This window comes from Corythoichthys intestinalis, chromosome 10 (assembly GCF_030265065.1).
Source record: "Corythoichthys intestinalis isolate RoL2023-P3 chromosome 10, ASM3026506v1, whole genome shotgun sequence".
Lineage (NCBI taxonomy): Eukaryota > Metazoa > Chordata > Actinopteri > Syngnathiformes > Syngnathidae > Corythoichthys > Corythoichthys intestinalis.
Window position 1 is genome coordinate 22,182,901 of NC_080404.1, and position 24,477 is coordinate 22,207,377.

At 38.2% G+C, this 24,477-nt stretch overlaps 1 protein-coding gene and 1 long non-coding RNA gene across 9 annotated transcripts in view; one reads left to right on the forward strand and one right to left on the reverse strand.

Moving 5' to 3' along the window:
• The window catches only part of LOC130922864 (collagen alpha-1(XIII) chain-like), a 70,721-nt gene that overhangs the window by 28,896 nt on the left and 17,348 nt on the right, over nt 1–24,477 (reverse strand). For 4 of the 8 annotated variants that reach the window (XM_057848085.1, XM_057848082.1, XM_057848088.1 and 1 more), the window contains exons 8-23: nt 22,334–22,360; nt 17,755–17,826; nt 10,202–10,291; nt 10,047–10,088; nt 9,912–9,929; nt 9,713–9,739; nt 9,569–9,613; nt 7,837–7,881; nt 5,764–5,850; nt 5,592–5,618; nt 5,462–5,497; nt 5,312–5,368; nt 5,203–5,226; nt 4,244–4,297; nt 3,845–3,889; nt 54–95 (exon numbers count right to left, since the gene is read on the reverse strand). In XM_057848085.1, the coding sequence (XP_057704068.1) occupies nt 54–95; nt 3,845–3,889; nt 4,244–4,297; nt 5,203–5,226; nt 5,312–5,368; nt 5,462–5,497; nt 5,592–5,618; nt 5,764–5,850; nt 7,837–7,881; nt 9,569–9,613; nt 9,713–9,739; nt 9,912–9,929; nt 10,047–10,088; nt 10,202–10,291; nt 17,755–17,826; nt 22,334–22,360 (738 nt within the window). Of the gene's footprint in view, nt 1–53; nt 96–3,844; nt 3,890–4,243; nt 4,298–5,202; nt 5,227–5,311; nt 5,369–5,461; nt 5,498–5,591; nt 5,619–5,763; nt 5,851–7,836; nt 7,882–9,568; nt 9,614–9,712; nt 9,740–9,911; nt 9,930–10,046; nt 10,089–10,201; nt 10,295–15,944; nt 16,008–16,492; nt 16,535–17,754; nt 17,827–22,333; nt 22,361–24,477 lie in introns of all 8 variants that reach the window. The other 4 variants (XM_057848084.1, XM_057848083.1, XM_057848086.1 and 1 more) reach the window with 4 other exon arrangements.
• Nucleotides 784–19,951, forward strand: LOC130922867 (uncharacterized). The gene is made up of 3 exons (XR_009064590.1): nt 784–922; nt 3,695–17,855; nt 19,591–19,951. It is a non-coding gene; the product is annotated as an uncharacterized LOC130922867 (long non-coding RNA).

The window sequence follows — 24,477 nt, forward strand, 5'->3', positions numbered from 1 at the left end:
TCTTACTTTATAAATATTAATGTAATACAATACTTTGCTCAAACCTAACTTACAATCTCTGACCTTCCTCCTTCCCAAGGTTCGCCTTTCGTGCCCTGAATATTAAACATATTAACATATTAAATACACACATACTGTAGATTAAAAACAATATCTGATGTTATACAGTAGAGACATAGTGATAAAGTCACAAATGTCACACACAATAATAAAGGCCACTGCAGAGAAATCTGTCAATGGGGCAATGTTGCCAGGTAATCTAATTGACCTTTTGCAACTTCACATCCTAAACGACCATCAACCAATCATACATCCTAGAGACTGCTGTTAAGGGAGCATGTCGGACAAACTCTCAGTTGCCCCATTTTCTGATTTGGTGGTTTTGAGCTCGGCAACTGCTATAAAACTAAGGAAGAAGACAAGAAGAATCAACATTCTGCAGACATTCGAAATGGTACACTGATACTCCTATAGAAATCAGACACGAGGTACCCCAGGAGTTTATCAGTATGAATGCAGCTCTTTCCCTTCCTCAGGCTGAAAACACAACTGATTCCAATGGATTAAACAATTAGGACGTATGGCGTCATTTCCAGTAAAATGTCTCCAAAATTAGCAAGCATACAGACGACAGAGGCTAACAAGCGAGCTGCCTTGACTAAAATGCTTTAGTAGCGGCAAGCACATTCATAAAACTGATTATGAAATTTGTAGTTACTCTAATCTTACTAGGATGTCATCACTATAACGGCTAACTTCTTCGTTTGCATGCCTCTTATGAGTGCGCTAACATTAAAGCAGTTCTTCCTCTTTTTAGGTAAACATAAAAATATCTAATTAGCGCTTTGAACTTATTTTGTCTTTAGTTCTCATGTGTCAGTTTGTGAACGGACACCTTTGTATCACCACCCTTTGCTTTGCTGTAAGTGTTGAAGCTTTTGTCTCAATAGCTTGCTACAATTTTTTATATTTCCAATATATCACTCTGCTACATATTCATTTCATATTTAATCGTGATGATGTTGCACTGGTATTGCTCCAAAATAAATAGGTTAAAACACTGTGGTATATACCTTGTAGAGGTATTTGTTTCCATATGGTTGTTCATTGTACTTGCTACATTTATCTTTATATACTTTTGTACCGGATAAGATTTAGATAACTCTCAGATACAGAAAGCAGTGCTGGCCCGTCCAGTAGGCAATACAGGCAAATGATCAAAGCCCTGTAACCAGCGCCTTGAAAGGTGGAAAAGCGCTATAGACCCTACTCACATGACGTCACAACCGCGCCTCCGCGCCATATTGTCCGACTACTCGTCGTGTTGATGCATTACCGCTTCGTAAATTCCTCCTATTATGGCGTGTTTTTCTGCTCGTTAGGGTTAGGATTATGTAGTAGTAGTCATTTTATATCTGGTAAGATGCATTTAGAGGGTTTTGGGCTGACAACCACAATTAAGATCATTGCGAGGCTAATCGCCGACATCATACAGTTTCAAATTCAAGATGCTTATTTCTTCCACCATCATTACATTTTGAATAATATTTAGCTAGTACCAAGTGAAATAAGCTGGCCTTGTCTACGGATCATCAGTTAAACAGGTGTGTCCAAACCTTTTGCAAAGGGGCCAGATTTGGTGTGGTAAAAATGTGGGGGGGCTACCTTGGCTGATTTACATAGAACAATATATTTAAACAAATTCTAGCAAGCCCTTCTGTGTGTCACATTTGCTTTATTATTTTTTTAAATTAATAATTTCAACAGTCTCGTCTTTGTGGCTTTCTCTTTCGACACTCAGACTCTTGCGAAATACTGCTGCTGTGAAAAAATAAACTAGCTTCAAGTTGCTATACTTTCTCGCTGCGTATCTTCCCTGTAATGTTGTCGTACATGTCAGCGTGTCTTGTTTAGTAATATTGCGTCACATCGAACTCTTTCAAAACAGCGACTGTCTCTTTGCAAATGAGGCAGACACAGTTGTTGCGTGTTTTATTGAAGAAATAGTCCAATATCCACCTATCCTTGAAGCGTTGGCCATTGCAGTCAACTTTTTTTTTTTTTTTTGATTGTCGCCATTTTAGAAATCACACAGGGTAATGTTGCTTAGAGTGCTGCTTTTAAAGTTTTTCAAACTTTCGTGAGAATAGGCTGATTTTGTGTGGACAAGATAGTTGTAGATATCAGGGTAGCAGATGTCAGGCAGAGAGGGCGAAGACAGCGGGTCGAAAAATATCGATTTAGGCATCAACTATGGATCTGGCGAATGGATAGACTGAAGCTTTTCCACATAACGCCTTTTATGCAACACATCCAATGAGTTTACAGCGTCTGAAAGCACCGGGGCTTCCATGAATTACTCTATAAATTGAACGACTAATTGAAACCATTGAGAATAGGGCTAAACAGAGACGGACAATATGGCGGCCGGATACAGGGACACGTCATTCTGTGACGTTGGTGTTGGTCTGGACGTTGGGTCTATAGACCCTACCCACGTGACGTCACAACTCCGCCCTCCTGACTGGTGCCGCCCAATTGTCCGTCAACACATCGTGTTTACCTGTTACGGCTACGTACATTCCTCCTATTTACGGCGTGTTTTTCTGCTCGTTAACATTAATAATCAAAATGGTGAAGGCGTGTGTGGCGGTCGGTTGCAATAACAGAGAAGATAGATGGAGAGACTTGAAGTTCTACCGGATTCCGAGAGACCCGGAGAGGAGAGCGAGATGGGCTGCTGCAATTCGACGAGAAAACTGGGCTCCAAACGATTACCACAGATTATGTAGTAGTCATTTTATATCTGGTAAGATGCATTTAATATATATTTAGAGGGTTTTGGGCTGACAACCACAATTAAGATCATTGCTAGGCTAATCGCCGACAACATACACATATGTATGTAGTGAGAGTGCTATCGCTAAACCATATAAACATTAAAAGCCCTAGCTCCATTGACAAATGACATGAAATACATTAGACTTGACAGTGGATGTTAGCAAGAACAAAAGATTTTGAATTGAAAATTTCGTAACTCACCGTCCCGAGCACAAGATTCCTGCCGAATTTTCGTGTACGAGGACCTGTTTCACCCAACCAGCAACGTAGCATTTATAAGCCTCCAAGCTCTTAAAGTTTTTCAAACTTTCGTGAGAATAGGCTGATTTTGTGTGGACAAGATAGTTGTAAATATCAGGGTCAGGCAAAGACGGCGAAGACAGCGGGTCGAAAAACATCGATTTAGGCATCAAATATGGATCTGGCGAATGGATAAACTGAAGCTTTTCCACATAACGCCTTTTATGCAACGCATCCAGTGAGTTTACGGCATCCGAAAGCACCGGGTCTTCCATGAAATGCATTATAAATTGCTCGATCAATTGAGACCATTGATAATAAAGACACAAAATGACAGACAATGGGGCGGAACAATACAGCGATCACGTGATTTTGTGACGTCGGTGGGTAGGGTAGGGTCTATACAAGTATAACACCATAACACCATAACAAATGGGTGGACACAGAGACAGAGGTGATCACTGTCAATATATATATATCTCGAAACTTTTTTTTTTTGACTGAAAAAAATTACTAAAAATTCTTAAAATTAAATGAAACAATTTTTATGAAGGTAAGGTGAGAGTCCTGTATTAAAGTATTCTAAAATATAATTGTCATGATCCATTTTCAGATCTTGGACCGTCGTATCTGTCAGTTGTTCCATGCACCTGGCCAGTCCCTCAGGTTAGCACTTTTTTGCAGCACTTTGTTAGTCCAGCGGTTGCATTTACAGTGCTATCTAAATAACATTAAGTTGACTTGAGGTGAGTAAATGTCCTACCTTCTCTCCATCAAGACCAGGGGGACCTGGGAGGCCAACTTCACCCTAATGATTCAAAAAAGATGTCAAACAGCAAAAGTCACCAAAAAAAAAAAAAAGAAAGAAAGACTGATGACTAAATGTGCTATAAGCTAGACAAACCAGAAATAGAAGAGATAAAAACATTTACACTCACATTAAAACTGATACATAATTTCTGAACGGAAATATTACATTTGTAACTAGACAACCACACAAAAATGTCTAATTCCTGAAATCACAAAATCTCACAGTCCAAATGAATAATTTTCACATGTAGGAATGAGCCAATAATACCCAATAACAATAATAATGATGGTAATAATACTGTAATTTTAATTCCTTTATGCTTCCAATATTACTTAAATAATTTTTTTTTACTTTAGTCCCAGTGTTCCCAGGAGGCCCAGGAGGTCCAGGTAATCCAGGCGGGCCCTAGGGGTTGGACAGGAGAGGTCATTTATACAATCATAAACGGGACTGCTTATGCATATATTCATTGATGATTAACCAGAGGTGGGTAGCGTAGCCAAAAACTGTACTGCAGTAAGAGCAGCGTTACTTCAAAAGAAAATTACTCCGAATACTTTTTAAGTAATGAGAAATATTGTAACTGCTTTCCATGTCTGATTTTTTTTTTTTTAAAGCAATGGCATATTTTTTATTCTCAGCAAAACGTCATCTAGCCTATATGAACTGTTACAATTGAACAGTACTATAGCCTATTACATGACAATATAAGGCAAAAAACCCCAAAACATAAAAATCATCAAATTTTGAATAGAAAAATCTACAGAAATAGCCTAAAGCGCATGAGTGTCCTCTAGTTGCGAAAACTTATTTCCTACCATGGAATTAAAACGATCATATCTCCGGTTTTCCGTGGTGTATCGGTGGCAAATAAAACTGGGAGAGAGGTTGAAATCCAAGCTTTCGAGTGAAATACAGTACTTTATTTTGTACGTTGCTTTAAAGATGCCATGTCATTGAACAGGCCGGCATGAACATAGGACTTCCGACTGCTAGCTTGTGTCTGGTCACATGACTGTATTGTTACGTGTGATGGTGTATAGGAGCCATGTAATTATTGTTGTGACAGCTCATTGGTGAAACTGGAAGAGCCACTGCAAGCATCTCTGGCAAAAGACTGTAGTGTTGCGCAAAATAGTGGAGTAAGACAAGCATTTCTTGTCTACAAATCTACTCAAGTAAAAGTAAAAATTATGGCGAGGTAAAATTTTTCGAAGAAGTCAATTTTTCTCCAAAGTTACTCAAGTAAATGTAGCGGAGTTAATGTAACGTGCTACTACCCACCTCTGTGATTAACACTAAAGTCTTACCATCAGATGTATGTTGCGAATATCCTGTGAGGGAGATTTCAGAGTTACAAATCATTTAAAATATTACTTTAATGTACTGTACTAATAAAATGCAATAATTGTAACATACATTTTCATTATTGTGGATTTCAGCTTTTCCTGGTTCACCAGTTGGACCTGGAGGTCCCTATAACATGATAGACATTTTATTTCATTATTGACTTATTGAGCTAGTGAACTTTAAAGGGGTAATTGCAATATGCTGGAACTCATGACTTACTCTTGGTCCGGCAGGGCCTTCGGGGCCTGTCTCCCCCTATGTAGTGATTAGAATTATGAAAATTAATTCATTTGATACTTTGTCTTCTCTTGAAAGTTTGAGCACTCTAACAAAGCGTTCATGATCTCACCTGGTTTCCCTGGTCACCCTTGTCACCCTGCAATAGATGTTTAATGCATTTTCATCAATAGTTATTTAGTAAGCAATATATATCATCAGTCATACAGTCGAGAAGCTTTAGTTAAACTAAACATACATATTGCATATTGATACATACATTGATTGTACATATTGCGCATTACCTTAGGTCCCATTTGGCCTGGGATTCCTGGTGAACCAGGCTCTCCTTTCAGTCCAAGTGCTGAAATAATAGCATCTCCCTTTTCTCCCTATTAAAAATAAAATTTTGGATTAGAGTCACTTTCTAGAATAAGACCATTTTTATGAAAATGGCTGACCTCCTCCTAGTCTTTGTAAAATCTGCCAATGTAACATGCATAGTAAATGATTTACTGAAAACAATTTTAGTTAAAAAAAAAAAAAAAGATTGATACCATCGCACTATGAATGACAAAAAAAATTTCAAAAAAGCCATTTTTTGTATACAAGAGTTTGTTTGCACGTTTCTCTAAAAATGTTCTGCTTTATATATTAACGCTGAGTCCTATAGTCACGTCGGCGTTAACAATCATATTGCGTTTTTTAAAGTGCCGCAAAAAACAATTTCACATAGAGCGCTGGTATCAAAATAACCCGAAAGTGCCCACTTTAAACTCTCTCCCAGATTTTTATTTGGCACGGATAGACCACGGAAAACTGGAAATATTGTTTTATTTTCTATCATGTTAAAAAATGTTTATTCATGCATTTGTGCGCACCCAAACACTCGAAGGCACTTGTACTCTTAGGTACGGGACGGCAGACCTCAAAATGTGGAGATTTTAAATCGTCAAAGGTGCTATGAAACGATGACCATGTCAAAAATTGAATATGACTTCACTAATGTAATTTAATATGTCAAAACTGAATTTGTCTGCTATCATTTTACAGTCACTTGCTGTGGTATTTCATAGCACCTTCAAAGAAAAACCCAAACATGCACTTAGCGCCCCCCCTAAAATAAATGAATAGATGAAAAACAACCAAAGAAACACTTTTGTCATGCCAAGCCTACCCTGTAGCCCCTCTTGCCAGGGATGCCAGGTGTGCCCATCTGGCCCTTTGCAGTAAAAGACAAATAGCTATGACCTAATCAGTTTCGAATAAGTGTATTTTTTTTCCTATTGAAACCAGCTCAAAATAGACAGTACCTTTAGCCCAGGGGTGCCAGGTAAACCTGGTTCTCCCTTTAAAGCAGAGACGCCATAAAGACCGAGCGTTTCAAAGACAGAAAAACAAAGATAATTTTGTTGAAATTGCAGGAATGTCTTACTATACTATAACACAATTTGATGAAGCCAGATTGAAACTAAAGAACAGTTTAATCATTGCTAATAAGAACACTTCATGCAAATCTGTTGGATGTTAGGAACACACATGGAATTTACCCTATTTAGAAAAAAAAACAAAAAACAACAACAACAAACAAAAGCGAAAGAAAAACACCAAACAAGCCACTATTAGGATGTGCACTGACATCCACCGTCATTTATTTAGAGGGCAGACAAACTAGAGGTTAACCCCTCAATCCCTGGCTTTGGTCCCCTAAATGCAGCAAGGGACTGACAGATATGAAACAACTTAAGTGGATTCATCTCCCAAAAGATCGCAAACTCCAGCCACAAGTCCGCATAATAATAATAATCTTGTACTGTGATGTACTGTAATTCGCTAATGTCGTTAGATCGACAGTTCTTAAGAAGACCCCATCGAAAAAGTGTATTGGCAAATTCAAAATTTGGCCAGAGGACAGACACTGAATGATAAGGGCGGACCTGGTTGAGGCGGCCGTAAGAAATTTGTAGCCACTACAGAATCAAACAGAAAAGGTTCACTCATTCCATCAAAGAAGTGGCCGAGACCCAACGTGAAGTCAGGGGTGAGCGATACAATCTGGGCAGCACCGACAGCTAACTGCATCAAATGCACATATTGTTTTCAAGTTCACAGTTTAATGGCCATTGGCGCTTTAAATAGAAACTCATTTTGTGTTGACTTAACAGTGGATATATGCACCAAAGGCTCTGGTGCATGTACCTTTGTACATCGTCTGAATATGTCAGATAATACGTCGTAGACGTATATTTAGACGTAAAAGTACATCTAAATATACTGTACATGTCAGCTAGGCATGCGTTAGAAGAGCATGGAGGCACTCTCTATACACACTTGTGCACTATCCTACATGTACAGCACATGCTTGACTGTTGCTTTACCTTGCTACCTTTCTCTGGTGCAAAACCCCTCTTCCCTTCATCTCCCTGAAGATGGGATGAAACATTAAAGTCATAGTACCAGAACACTCCTCAGAATGACTCACTTTATTTTGTATTCAATTTGTAGTCGGTCTGCTAAAAGGACTACAGACACTTGACCGAGACTGGAAATTTTGTTCATATTATCGCTTTACTCTTCTGATTGGCTAGTAATATGTCCATGTCAACCATGTTGCTCAGGGAGTTCTGTAGGGAGTGTTTATGAAATATGGCATACCGGACCCTGTGATATGATCGGTCGGTTCTCTGAACAAACAGTTTGACGGTTTTGTCTGCATTGCAAGCAGTAAATCGGTTTCCATTGAGGGGTACGGTTTGGTGACCTAAATATTGTATCGTTGATAATGTTCTGTTGGCTTCATTGAGCCACAATTTCTAACTCTGACTTTAGTGGTTCACAACCATTGATGAATTAGCAAACTATATTAATACGGGGTAGGAAAAAGTACCCCAAGTCTCCTGGTTGGACTGGGAATGCCTTAGCATGCCACTAGAAGAGCTGCATGATGTGGCTAGGGAATAGCTGCTTAAGCTGACTTGGCCTCAGATAAGCGGAATAAAATGGATGGATGGATGTTCACTAGAGTTGGGTAGTAACGCGTAACTTGAGTAACTTTTTGAAAAAAATGTACTTCTAAGAGTAGTTTTACTAAGCTATAGTTTTTACTTTTACTTGAGTAAATTTGTGGAGAAAAAACACTACTCTTACATTTTTCCTCTTAATTGAACATATTAGATTTTTTTTTTTTTTTTTGCCAGCGATGCCAAGAGTAGTGCTACAAATTTCACCAATGAGACGTCGCAACAATAATTAAATGACTCCATTGTACCAATTGGATGCAAGCTTGCTGTTCTGTGTTCACGCCAGCCTGTTCAATCATGTGGTGTCTTTAAAGCACGGTAAAAAATGAAGTATTAGACATAGAGCGTTGCCCCTAACATGACTTGAAGGCGCGGATTTTAACCTCTCTCCCAGTTTTTACTTGGCACTGAGTGACCATGGAAAACCGGAGATATGTTCCTTTTAATTTCATAATAGTAATTTTGGAGGAACTATTCACTATTTAAACTGCATACCATGTTCTCCACTCAGGGCACTCATGTTCTTTGGACGAATAATGTTTCATTTATAATGCTTCATTTACAAAGTATGTTATTTTTTTTTCTCATCGGAATTCAATGTTTTTGTTGTTGTTGTTTTCCTTTGGCTTAATGTGGTTATTTAATGGGTTATTGTACAGTTCATTATCACAACAGTTCATATAGATAACGGTGCTCAGAAAAAACTTACCATTGTTTAAAAAAAAAAAAAAAAAAAAAAATTGTAAGCAGTTACTCACAATGTTACTCATTAAAGTATCCTTTTCACCAAATGCTTTTTTTTATTTGTACTTGAGTAGATTTTTTGCAGGACTACTTTTACTTTTACTTGAGTAATATTGTTTTGAAGTAAACCTACTACTAGTAAAATTTTTGGATACTCTACTCACCCCTGATGTGCACACAAAATATGATTGTAAGATTTTGTTACTTACTCATAAAATATGTCAGGTTTAATGCTTTTTTCTTGATGACTTGCTGACACAACATGCAGTCTTTTAATGACTCTGAGAGCTAAATGTCATAACCTAACCCATTTTCATTCAACTGGGCAAAAATAAGGTCTGTGTACCTTGGGGCCCTCAGGACCGATTGGACCAACATCCCCCTGATCACCCTGAAGAAATAAACAGATAAACAATTCAGTTTTCATCTAACACTAATGTGCTGTGTATGCACCGAGTAATATTCAATGAAAACTTAAAAAGGCACTCACCTTCTGTCCTGGTATACCTGGCTCACCCTGAAAGCAAATTTCAACTTGAACAAATACAGAAGTAACAGCTGCACTATACAGACTGGCAATTTGTGCTTTGAAAGTACTGCTAATACCATTTCACTCAACACTAAAGGTCAATCAACACTAACAGAGCTTATAGGTCGAGTTTGTTGTTTGTTTGTTTGTTTTTTTTTACCTTCAGTCCTGGTAAGAGCTGCAGAATAAAGATAAAATGTATTACTATTATTATCATATAAACAAACTGCCACTTCAGAGCGAAGAACTAGTCGGAAATAGGCGACCAAATCAAAGCGACCAAATCAGAGCTCACCCTTGGGTCTTTTCCGGGTTTCCCTGGTTCCCCTGGTTTACCCTGAAGGCAGAAAATTATTTTTCATAACAGTATACTGGTTGTACACTATTATGCATGCGTGTATAGGTTAAGTATTTTCTAGTTTTTAGGTGAGGTTCATACTATCTACTCACCGGTGAGCCACTGGCTCCGTTCAGACCTGGGCTCCCTGGAAGACCAGGTGGGCCTGGTGGCCCTGGGGGCCCCTGCACGCCTTGCTCACCCTGCTGAAAGACATTGAGTTACAACCTGCCATAGTGGAAAGTGTTTCGTCAGATTGACCACAACAGCACAACGACCTCACACTAAAACACAAATCCTGCAGCAGGGGATTGCGCATTCGGAGGTTAGCTGAGGTGCAAAGCAAGCGGTTAAATAGAAAGACTGAAGGTCTCTTCTCAGACCTGGAGAATCATCTGTGTAAATAGTTTAAATTTATGAGTCACTTACTGTATAAGCTTTGGGAAGAAGAACACAGTTTGGTCACTCTGCCTTAAACTGACAGTCAACAGTATATTTTAAGCAGTGACGATTGCTCTATACTGCAAGGGAAGCTCAATTTCCCCTAAAATGTCATTGACTAAATATGTGCTGCAATGCGCTCAACTTTTGTTGAGTATTAGGTTATCACTGGTTACGATGCAGCCTGTGTGCTACTTAATGTTTGGTGACTTGACTTCTGGCACTCTAATTCCTTTCCCAACCAAGGAGCGGGTGCCTCTCCGCCATCACAAAGCACCCACAGGACACACTTTGAGCTCATTGAACCACCAGCATCCACCACTGGTTTTGAGGCCATTTTAGATCAATTCTATTTGAACAAATTTTCAAGTCCAGTATGGTTGTTTACTCTTCAATGCACAGTGGATCAGAATCATCTCTAATGTTCTTTGGCTATGACAATATTTATTGTCAGATCATAGAGACCCATAGAAAGTTAAAGTCCTAAATGAGATCTCCATTGTGTCTCAATTATACCTCTATACATAAATGAGCACCGTTTGAGACTGAAGCGCAATTTCTCATTCGTCTCAATTTGAACTCCTGAAATATTGACACTGTTCAGTCTCACAGTGATCTATATTTGAGTTCTCAAAATGGACTCAGTGGCGACTCCATAATATAGTCTCAGCTCTGTCTTTCAATTAGCACAGTTTTAGTTCTTAAAATGATCTGACTGTTATCTCATTTATAGAGTATGGGCTATGTCTTTCCGTGATCACTATTTGAGTTCTAAAGGCCATCTAATTGGCAGGTTTTTTATATTTCTCAGCTGACAGAAAACGAGACAATTACTACCTATCAAAAGCGACAAATCTATGAATATTGTCATTCTTCCAGGTTATTTAACTCTTAAGGCATTTAATCGATTGCAGCAGAACTTTAAAAATGGTCTTTACATACATTTCACCTCTCATCCGAGCTCCGTCACTTCATGCAACAAGGCGTAGTCAGGACTGCACTAGCCTGAGACTTTTTCTGTCACATTATCTCTTATCCTATAATGGTCTTAATGGTATTGTTGATTCTCCAGTTACAGTGGGGCAAATAGTGTGCACAAACCAATTGTGCAAGTTGTACTTGAAAATATTAGAGAGGCCTGTAATTGTCAACATGGATAAACCTCAACCAAGAGAGACAGAATTTGGAAAAAAAAAAAAAAAAAAAAGAAAATCACATTGTTTGATTTTTCAAGAATTTATTTCCAAATTAGAGTGGAAAATAAGTGTTTGGTCACCTAAAAACAAGCAAGATTTCTGGTTCAAAGAGGTCTAACTTCTTCTAACGAGGTCTAATGAGGCTCCACTCGTTACCTGTATTAATGGCATCTGTTTTAACTCATTATCGGTATAAAAGATACCTGTCCACAATGTCAGTCAGTCACACTCCAAACTCCACTATGGCCAAGGCCAAAGAGCTGTCGAAGGACACTAGAGACAAAATTGTAGACCTGCACCAGGCTGGGAAGACTGAATCTGCAAAAGTTTAAACGCTTGGTGTAAAGAAATCAACTGTGGGAGCAATTATTAGAAAATGGAAGACAACAAGACCACTGATAATCTCCCTCAATCTGGGGCTCCATGCAAGATCTCACCCGTGACTTCAAAATGATAACAAGAATGGTGAGCAAAAATCCCAGAACCACACATTGGGACCTAGTGAATGACCTACAGAAATCTGGGACCACAGTAACAAAGGCTACTATCAGTAACACAATGCGCTGCCAAGGACTCAAATCCTGCAGTGCCAGACGTGTCCCCCTGCTGAAGAAAGTACACGTCCAGGCCTGTCTGCAGTTCGCTAGAGAGCATTTGGATGATCCAGAAGAGGACGGGGAGAATGTGTTATGGTCAGATGAAACCAAAATAGAACTTGTTGGTAGAAACACAGGTTCTCGTGTTTAGAGGAGAAAGAATACTGAATTGCATCCGAAGAACACCGTACCCACTGTGAAGCATGGGGGTGGAAACATCATGCTTTGGGGGTGTTTTTCTGCAAAGCGACCAGGATGACTGATCTGTGTAAAGGAAAGAATGAATGGGGCCATGTATCCAGAGATTTTGAGTGAAAATCTCATTCCATCAGCAAGGGCATTGAAGATGAGACGTGGCTGGGTCTTTTATCATGACAATGATCCCAAACACACAGCCAGGGCAACAAAGGCGTGGCTTCATAAGAAGCATTTCAAGGTCCTGGAGTGGCCTAACAAGTCTCCAGACTTCAATCCAATAGAAAATCTTTGGATGGAGTTGAAAGTCCGTGTTGCCCAACGACTGCCCCAAAACATCACTGCTCTAGAGGAGATCTGCATGGAGGAATGGGCCAAAATACCAGAAACAGTGTGTGAAAAGCTTGTGAAGAGTTACAGAAAACGTTTGGCTTCCGTTATTGCCAACAAAGGGTGCATAACAAAGTATTGAGATTAACTTTTGGTATTGACCAAATACTTATTTTCCACCATGATTTGCAAATAAATTCTTTAAAAATCAAACAATGTGATTTTCTGTTTTTTTTTTTTTTTTCCCACATTCTGTCTCTCACGGTTGAGGTTTACCCATGTTGACAATTACAGGCCTCTCTAATATTTTCAAGTGGGAGAACTTACACAATTAGTGGTTGACTAAATACTTATTTGCCCCACTGTAAATAACATTATTTTAGAAACGCAGTTAAAAACAATATGTCCAATTCTCTGCCAGCGAAGTAATCGATAAGGTAAGTACATTACATTAAGATAAACATATGTTTTAGCATTAGCAATTCCAGTTCACACATGGCTAAAATGTGATCTCCATGATTAATGTTGATCTCAACAATTAAAATTGAGACAGTAGAAGCAGTAAAGTTGTGGATCTCAGCTGGTTCAAACAGTGTCAGGACATTTATTTTGACTTTTGCTACTGCCAATTAACTTGCACAAGTACCGCATAAGCAAAAGTACCAGTTTAACGCAAACTCAATCATCAATGTTGCCTAGAGTGCTAAGAATGACTCACCAACCATTTTAACAAGAAGTTTTCATAAAAGGACTTGCTATCTAGCGCCTTTACTACTGAAAGGATATGATAACAAAGTAAGCTGTGAGAGATGCACTAAATGCAAATTGCAGATGTGGAAATGATTAGAAAAAAACATCACAGCGCAGGGAATGCCACAATAACATTCTGGAACATTTGGTATTCAGGGCCCTTGACGGTGACATTCATTTTGACCCTGGCAGGAAATATGAGAAGCTGACACCGTTTTCTAAAAGTGACGAAAATAATTGAAAATGAAAACACCTGCACATGCAACTCAGAGAAACCATAAATAAGCAGAAAAGACATAAGTTAAGTGGTTGTACAGTATCATTCGCAAAGTGCTTATGAAGCTACTGGAATTGAAAGAATAGAGCACTCTATTTAATTAAAATTTAGTAGCAAAGACTTGATAAGTGTTGGGTCAATTGAATTGCTTTCCTTTCAAATATTCTTAATACTTGTTTGTTTATTTATTTATTTATTTATTATTATTATTATTTTTTGTTGTTTTCTTGCTCAACTGAACAATTTCAGGGATTAATTGAAACAATCAGTCCTTGTTGTCTGGACTTCAATTATGATGGTTGGTGAAAATGATCTTTTGTATACCTTAGTCGATTAAATTCTAACATCAATCAACCAGCCATTAACACCCCCCCCCCCCCACCACCAAACTGTTTTCCCGCCTGCAAACAAAATATTATTGTGATTTACCGTATTTTTCGGACTATACGTCGCACCTGAGTATAAGTCGCGCCAGCAAAAAATGTCCAATAAAGAGGAAAAACCATATACTGGTCCTTCTAAAAAATTGGCATATTGTGATAAAGTTCATTATTTTCTGTAATGTACTGATAAACATTAGACTTTCATATATTTTAATTCATTACACACAACTGAAGTAGTTCAAGCCTTTTATTGTTTTAATATTGATGATTTTGGCAAAAAAGTCAAGAAAAACCAAAAATCTCTATCTAAAAAAATTAGCATAGTATGAAAAGGTACTCTAAAGAAGCTACTAACCTAATCATTAGAATCAACGAATTAACTCAAAACCCCTGCGAAAGATTCCTGATGCTTTTAAAAACTCCCAGCCTGGTTCATTACTCAAAACCGCAATAGTGGGCAAGACTGCCGACCTGACTGCTGTCCAGAAGGCCATCATTGACACCCTCAAGTAAGAGGCTAAGACACAGAAAGAAATTTCTGAGCGAATAGGTTGTTCCCAGAGTGCTGTATCAAGGCACCTCAGTGGGAAGTGTGGAAGGAAAAAGTGTGGCAGGAAACACTGCACAACCAGAAGAGGTGACTGCACCCTGAGAAAGATTGTGGAGAAGGTCCGATTCCAGACCTTGGGGGACCTGCAGAAACAGTGGACTGAGTCTGGAGTAGAAACATCCAGAGCCACCGTGCACAGGCGTGTGCTGCAAATGGGCTACAGGTGCCGCTTTCCCCAAGTCAAGCCACTTTTGAACCTGAAACAGCGGCAGAAGCGCCTGACCTGGGCTACAGAGAAGCAGCACTGGACTGTTGCTCAGTGGTCCAAAGTACTTTTTTCAATTGAAAGCAAATTTTGCATGTCATTCGGAAATCAAGGTGCCAGAGTTTGGAGTTTTTAGTACAGTTATCAGTACATTACAGAAAATAATGAACTTTATCACAATATGCTAATTTTTTTAGACGGACTGGTATAAGTCGCACCGGAGTATAAGTTGCATTTTTGGGGGAAATTTGATAAAATGCAAGATCAAGAGCAAACATGTCATCTTGAAAGGCAATTCAACTTAAAAATAGAATAGAACAACAGGCTGAATAAGTGTACGGTATGCTAACATTACATGATGCATAAACAACTGAAAAAGTGCCGATATCGTACCCTTATCGTAACATAGCTATTAAGATGTAAGCGATATATTGCATTAAGAACATATGAAATTATGTCTCAATAATTTGATTTCACACATATTGTAAGTTGCGCCAGAGGATACGTCGCACCCCTGGCCAAACTATTAAAAAAAAAAAAACTGACTCATACTCCTAAAAATACAGTAATAACATTTGAAAATGACTGGAAATTAGTGAGCCAACTGTCTCTCAGCTGTGCTAGCCTCCAGTTCATTTACAACCTTCAGAAGGAAAACTTTACAGAAAATGAATGAATTGAATAACATTGTATTTTAATTCATATAAATACGATGAATAGAAAAGACCTTTAGCCTGCAAAATGCATCAACATTCATTAGCAATAGCAACTGCAGCATTTGGTTAATTACAGCAAGATGTTTCGAAGGTTTAGGCGACGGTTGTATAGACAGAACAGAAGGAAGGGACAAGTAGGGGGAAGAGAGAATTGTACCTTGAGGCGTTTTAAGATTAGAGGGCTTATTGAGGGCATGTTGCGCACGGTGATGGGCAACATCTGCCGAGGGGAAGTCACAATGCACAGGTGGCCAACGGTGCAAAAAAAAGGTCACAGGGCAAAGGTCACCAGGAGGCCACGGAAAGGAAAGAGGGTAGAACAACAGGTCGAAGAGAGGGAGGAGGGCAGGTTCAAAGGGAGACAGAGAAACATAATATAACATTACAGTGAAACACAAGGAATAAAGGGAGGCAAAAGAAACAAGGTCAAAGAAAGAAAGTCACAGCAAACTCTGGGCCTGGAATGGCTATATTGATTGGTATACAGTGTCCTCTATGTTTAAGAACAAATGCAAGTTTCAAATAATATTCTATACTGGTTGCTTACAAATCATGAAACATGCCTTTTGAGGACTAGTTTTTGGAAGCCACCTTGTAATCGTAACCAGGCCCCTAGATTGCAGTTCAGTAGTGATCAGGTGTGTGCCAGTCTCGCCGCAAAGAGAGCACGGCTGTACGATTACAGTGTAGAATATCCAGACTTACTGTGGCCAACAATCCAGCACAGGGCTGTACAATACGTCGCTTCTGTTGAGATGATCAGCATCATCAAATACAAGTTTAGGAAATGACAGTACTGATATCACTGAATATAAATACTTGTAGTTTCTATGGAAACATATGCTACAGTACATGGAGACTGGAAGGGTAAAAGTAGGGAAGTGTTGTTATCCCTCTGCATTTGTTGCTTTCCATTCAGACTTTTATTATGTACAATGAAATTAAATCAAGTCAAGGTGGACTGTAGTGTAGATTTTTAAAATTAAACCGCTAACACTTTATAGTAATTATCCGTTAAAACTAGTTAATACGTCATTACTAAACTGTTAATAAATGATTTACTGTTGACTTGTTAAGTGTTTGTTAACAGTTTGCTGTGATGTATGGACATTCAATGCCCCACATAAATTATGTTTGTCTTGTGTTTAGTACAAAAAGTGTCCCAAACTCATGGGTTCGTACTATACTGTTGTTTTTTGTTTTTCTGGCATGTGACAGCTTAGTATGTGTGTTTCTATGCATTAAAATTTTTTTCAAAATTCCATTGGTGGTGTTACTTTGGTAAAGTATAGCACACAGAAAGGCTAATGAAGTTTAGTAGATTAGTTTAGTGGTTAGCAAACTATTGACAACTGATCTGTAAAGTGTGAGTTCATATATATTAGTTATAAGCTTACGCATATTATTGGGATGTTATTCAACATGATTCTAAGGTTGCACTTATTCCTCATTTATTAACAATTAAGAAATGAGAAGTAGTTGCAACTTTAGAATAACGTCCCGATAACATAAACAAACTATCAACTGATACTTAAAAAGTCATTAATTATTAAGTTACTAACAGCTTGTTAATGATATATTAATAATTTATAAGGAGTAAGTATAAATCATTTACATAAAGCTTACAAGTAATTTATTACTCTTTAACCATCAGTTTGTGATATATTATCTATAAGACATCATTATAAATGCTTGACAAACTATTAACACTTCACAAGTCAACAAATCATTTATTAACAGTTTACCAATAATCTATTAACTAATTATAACAGATAGCTATTATAAAGTGTTACTAATGAAGGTAATCAACCTATATGAAAGTCCATGAAATTGACTGTCTTTAGTGCAGAGCGGTAAATGTCTGAGGAGTGCCTGGCTTTTTGGGGATTGCCTCTCTTTGCGGCACGACTTGGTGACTTCCCCCCAAAACGGGCTATCCATCGGGGTGTTTGAGGCCACCCACAAACCTTCAGCATCAGTGGATGACTGGAACGCAAGGCAGCCAAGGTTTTCAAGGGAAGATCCTGCACAAATAGGTTCTGCCAGAGAAGTGGGTGCTTCAGTACATGTAAGCAATGTTGACAGCACACCATTTGCCTGTCTGATTTTATTATAGATTAGGGCAGAGGTACCGTGGGGCAAATAAGTATTTAGTCAACCACTAATTGTGCAAGTTCTCCCACTTGAAAATATTAGAGAGGCCTGTAATTGTCAACATGGGTAAACCTCAACCATGAGAGACAGAATGTGAAAAAAAAAAAACAGAACATTGTTTGATTTTTAAAGAATTTATTTGCAAATCATGGTGGACAATAAGTATTTGGTCAACACCAAAAGTTCATCTCAATACTTTGTTATGTACCTTTTGATGGCAATAATGGAGGCCAAATGTTTTCTGTAACTCTTCACAAGCTTTTCACACACTGTTGCTGGTATTTTGGCCCATTCCTCCATGCAGATCTCCTCTAGAGCAGTGATGTTTTGGGGCTGTCGTTGGGCAAAACGGACTTTCAACTCCCTCCGCAGATTTTCTATGGGGTTGAGACCTTGAGACTGGCTAGGCCACTCCAGGACCTTGAAATGCTTCTTAAGAAGCCACTCTTTTGTTGCCCTGGCTGTGTGTTTGGGATCATTGTAATGCTGAAAGACCCAGCCACGTCTTATCTTCAATGCCCTTGCTGATGGAAGGAGATTTTCACTCAAAATTTCTCGATACATGGCCCCATTCATTCTTTCCTTTACACAGATCAGTCGTCCTGGTCCCTTTGCAGAAAAACAGCCCCAAAGCATGATGTTTCCACCCCCATGCTTCAGAGTGGGTATGGTGCAATTCAGTATTCTTTTTCCTCCAAACAAGGGAACCTGTGTTTCTACCAAAAAGTTCTATTTTGGTTTCATCTGACCATAACAGATTCTCCCAGTCCTCTTCTGGATCATCCAAATGCTCTCTAGCGAACCGCAGACAGGCCTGGACGTGTACTTTTTTCAGCAGGGGACATGTCTGGCAGTGCAGGATTTGAGTCCCTGGTGGCGCATTGTGTTACTGATAGTAGCCTTTGTTACTGTGCTCCCAGCTCTCTGTAGGTCATTCACTTGGTCCCCCCGTGTGGTTGTGGGATTTTTTCTCACCGTTCCTGTAAATCATTTTGACGCCACGGGGTGAGGAGGGAGTTTAAAGTCCGTGTTGCCCTATGACAGCCCCAAAACATCACTGCTCTAGAGGAGATCTGCATGGAGGAATGGGCCAAAATACCAGCAACAGTGTGTGAAAAGCTTGTGAAGAGATAAAGAAAACGTTTGGCCTCTGTTATTGCCAACAAAGGGGACCACACTAAGTATTGAGATGAATTTTTGGTATTGACCAAATACTTATTTTCCACCATGATTTGCAAATAAATTCTTTAAAAATCAAACAATGTGATTTTCTGTCCCCCCCCCCCCCCCCCCCCCCCCCCCCCCCCACATTCTGTCTCTCATGGTTGAGGTTTACCCATGTTGACAATCACAGGTCTCTCTAATATTTTCAAGTGGGGGAACTTACACAATTAGTGGTTGACTAAATACTTATTCGCCCCACTGTAGGTAGAGTAGCCAATATTTTTATTGTTTATGATTTATTGTCTATTTTTTTTAAACAATATTATACTAGTATTATTTTCACAGCAAAACATCTATATAAACAACTACTATTTTACTGAAATATAACCTATTACATTACCATATTAGTGTTAGGGCCTCTGCCCCTCCCTCCTGAAACCTGGCCCACCTTGGGCAGGTGTTCATGTTTTTAAATCTGATTACAGGTTGGACTTCAGACGGGCGTAGCGGCCACAGGTGCTGGCAATGCCAATCAACCATCTTTAAAAACCAGAGGATGCCGCCACCTCGTCATCCGATCAACTTGTCTGGTTCCACTATCAGTTGTTTCTCGCATTCATCCGATAATTCTCTCTGATCACCAGCTTATTTTTTGCTCTTGCCCTAGGACCTGTTTTATGCATGTCCTTTGTCGGATTCCACACCTGCCTCCTTCCGAGCTTCCTTGTCTCACGCCAGTTCAGCTACCCCGAACAGAGCGATCTACGCCAGTCTTGTTCTCACATGTGGTCGCTAATAAACATTACTCGTTGCAACCTTAGTTTGTCTGCTCTGGGATCGCCTCGTTCTCACGCACCCCTATCAATTAGGCCAAAAAATATACAAAATTCATCGAATTCCGACTAGAAAAATGATACAGAAATGAAACAAAGAGCATGAGTGCCCTCTAGTGAAGAAAACACATTTTCTACCATGAAATTCAAACGATCATATCTCCGGTTTTCTATGGTCTATCGGTGCCAAATAAAAACTGTGAGAGTGGTTGAAATCCAACGCTCCAAGTCAAATAGTTTCTTTCTTACGATGCTTTAAAGCTTCCACGTGATTGAACATGCTGGCGTGATCATAGGACTTCTGACCGTAAGCTTGTCTGTGGTCATGAGACTGTATGTTATGTCAAATAGTTGTAATAGGGTCATGTGATTATTTTTGCAAAGTCTAATTGGTGAAACTGGTAGAGCCACTGTGGGCATCTCTGGCAGAAATAAGGTCAAATCTTAGAATAAAGAGGAAAAATTTACAGACTCTAGTCCAGCCCAAATTAACAGAGTAAGAGCAGCGTTTGTTCTTGACAAATCTGCTCAAGTAAAAGTCAAAAGTATGTCGGGGTAAAACTACTCATAAAGGTACATTTTTCTCCAAAAGTTACTCAAGTAAATTTAACTGAGTAAACATAACGCCTACTACCCACCACTGGATTAGGATAAACCCTCACTCACCAGCGATTAAAGCCTGTTCCAACCAAGCAGCACAGATTTCGTTAGATAATTCACACATTTTTGCAGGTTGATTTTGGAATTTACAAACATCATGTGCATCCCTAGCTCAAACAAACTTTTTGGTACAAGGTACAAAAATAATCGATTTGCACTTTTCTGTACTTTTAGTATAATCTACATTGGAACTGGATTCAGTGGAACCAAAATACGGCATTTAAGAAGAAATGAGGCCCGCAAAACAAAATAATGTGCATCAACTTCATGTTTCTCTCTAAAATAAATTGTAAATACAATTTCTGTAGTCCTCTTTGAAATATGTGGACTACAGGAATCTAAAAAAAAATCCCATTAAAAAAAATAAATAAATAAAATTAATATTTTTTTAAAAATGTAAACTATTTAAAGAGAATTTAGTGTTTGATTTTTGTTTTGATTAAAAAAACAAAACATTAAAATAAAAATACCAAATTTCCCTCTATTTTAAATGACTAAACTACTAAAATAATGAAAAAAATACAAATGACAAAGAAAAGAAAAAAAAAAACAATATTTTCCTTTTGTCCTTTTCTAAATTGTAAAATGAATTAATAAAAAATATATAATAATAAGGGAATATTTATTGCTCTATTGTATGCACAATTTCGAGGTTTCTCAAAAATGTCTCAAAGTGATTAATCGAATATCAAAAAGTTGTCAATTCATTTGATAATTGATAAGTTGTCGATTAACTGTGAGAGCCCTATTTGGCCGACATAATGGCCTTACCAAAGAAACCATGACTATAATGTGACCAACAACAAAATGACACCCCTGAGGTGAGTGTACAACTGAATGGTCAACCTGAGAATGCGAAAGGAATTACCGGTAAATAAGAAAAGAACCAAAAAACAAAACCTCCATTTGGAGACTTATCCTGTAAAAGTCACATGGGAAAAAAATGTTGGACCTTTGTTATAGCCTTGGTAACAATGTTAACCTTTCCTACCGACGTAAGGTTTACAAATCACACAGCAGATGATTTTTTTTTTTATTAACTGAACTGTACTGCTTGGTGGAAACATGGCTTAAAACTGCCACTGTATGACCTTTGAAAATATGTAACAGCTTTTTAACTACCTCCAGGGTTGCCATCAAAAACGCACTTCTTCCCTGGTGGCTGTCTTTTGTAATATTTTTTGTTTGAAGCAGACAGACAGAAAAAAAAATGTCCATGTGTGCTCAGAATTCTGTAGTTAAAGTACTTCCAGTTTGTCATGCGTTTGACAGTTCTACATAAATTTCATTTGGACTCGCTTCCTTTAAAAGTAAATATTTCATCTGCTGACTCTACTGCCTCAAAACTCTTTCCTCACTAAAAGATTTTTCTTGGCACAAACTCATACAGGTCCTTATCTTCTCCAACAACATGCCCCAACAGACTGCTGGTAATTACCTTGTTTTCTCTCAAGAAGTCAAATTCAAGCGATGGCAATCCAAATAACTACTGAACTTACATGTGTTACCCATCACTGAGCTACTCTTCATTTGTATATACAGCTTCTGTTCAGTTTCTCTTCTTCCAAAGTAAATATCCTGCTTTGGCGTTTCTGTTCACAACTACACTGTACATATTGTGAGAGGTCCTATTATCAGCTTTGGAATGAAAAAGTCAACACATTTCAGTGATTCGCAGTCACTGCAATTATATGACAGTTCTAACGTCAATAATTTTAACATGGTGTTTTCTTACCCGATGTGTATAGTCGCCACAGACACCCTGGAGAGAATAGAGAGGTTTAAGCAGATGTGATTATAGCAATTGAAATGCTTAAACACAAACACTTAACAATAAATTCATTAATCTTTCGCTGCATCTAAGAATATGCGTCACATTGAATTACAGAAAGTGAAAAACGGTAAGACTAACTGGGTTCATTTTCAGAATTATTCTACTGGACATTCGTTGATTCAGCCGAAAAAAAATTACTTTCTAGTAGCTCAACCGTATTATTCTGACTGTGTAAGAACAGCAACAACAAAAAAATGGCAGAATTTAATAATAATAATAATAACACATTTTATATCACAGAGACAGGTTTTATCTATGTTTCACTGTCAGTCGGTCTGTACACCTCAGGAGGCAGAATGTGAAAGAACAAAATCTAAAATATCAGATTGGAGGATTTTAAGGTAATATATTTGCAGTTTACGGTGGGAAATAAGTAAGATATTTGGTAAATAAGCAACATCTATGGCTCTCAAAGACCTGTAACTTCTTCTTTAAGAAGCTTCCCTGTCCTCCACTCATTGGCCACGTTTACATGTACACATTCATTCTGATTAAAACCCTGATCGGAATAAAATGCTTCTTGAACACACCCCATTTAGAATATTCTGACCCAATTATCTATAATCCGACCGGCATACATGAAAACACTTATTCCAAAATACAGAACAAATTCGTAACTGCGCATGTCTGTGACGTCAGTTTACGTGTTTCTGTTATTCGCGGAATTTTGCAGAAGCAAATCGAGCGAAAGTCATGGTGGGCGCAAGACTGACTGGTTTGCATCTGACATGTTGCTGGGGATATTATTGGACTCAAAAATTTTTGAAGGACTTGATGGTAGAAAAACAGAAAAAAATAAACGAAATACTGTAACACTAATGTTTAAAAAGGAAATGGATAGCGCGATGTTTTGTCGACACGGATGTCAGTATGGCTTCTAAGTATAACACCATTTACCATTCACCATTCTAATAATAATAATACCGAATGTGTGATGCATGAACACCCAAGTTCTAGTCGAATGAATATTTTAATTGCCATTAAAACAGTGCATCTGATCGGAATTTTAATGTTTTTTTTTTTTTTTTTTTTTTTTCCGGATTAAGGATATTTTGTCCATGTAAACGTAGGCATCGTCTGTACTAATGACACCTAAGATTTCTGTCCATAACATCAAAGTCAGACTCCAAACTCCACCATGCTTAGGACCGAAAACCTGTTAAAGGACACTAGGAACCAAATTTCATCCTTGCACCAGGTTGGGAAAATCTCCAATAAGGTGATTCTCATGAAGCTAACCGAAAATGTCTTTGAAGAGTCGAGGGATATAATGAAGAAAAACCTGAAACACTTCATTTCTCGTTGAAAGATGGTTATGTCTATTGTGTGGCCCAGTCCAACATTTGTTAGCAAAATATTATTTTGCATGTGTGTTTGCTGTTGTTGTTTTTTTTAAAACAGATTTCAGTCGTAAATTTATTAGTTTAATGCGTCCATGAAAAGCATAATAAATGTTCAGTCGATTTCATTAAAATACATATATATGGCGGAAAACACTCAGGTGACTTGAAGCTCTGCTCTGAGACCCCCAATTTGGCCAAATTTCAAAATTGTCCGATATGCAAGTGTGATACATCATTGGAAAGCTTAAAATATCAATTTTCTGGGGGAAGGAAAATTTTGAACAGGAGGGCATTTAAAAAAAAAAAAATTAAACAGCAAAACCCTAACTGGAGGCGAGAGCACGCGAAAGCAGAATTAAAGACGCCACGTTTTTAACGAGATATTATCGCTTACCTATCTTGTTTCGATCCCAAAACTCCAGGTAGCATGTATCACTGAGTGTCAAGACACAACTGTGAATGGCCACAGCCAGATTTTTTGGGGATTTTATGGGTGAAAAAGATGGCGATATAACAAGGGTCGCGATGCAGAAATCACAGAGAACAAGGAGTGGCTGAGATTTCATATAGTTACCCTTTTAAATGTTATTTTTCAATTTTTCTTTGTTTGGATCGATTATTTATCATTTAACATATCGGGGAAAATGTGACAGTAACAAAACAAAACAAAAAAAATACAATTAAGCGATAGTTATGAGGTAG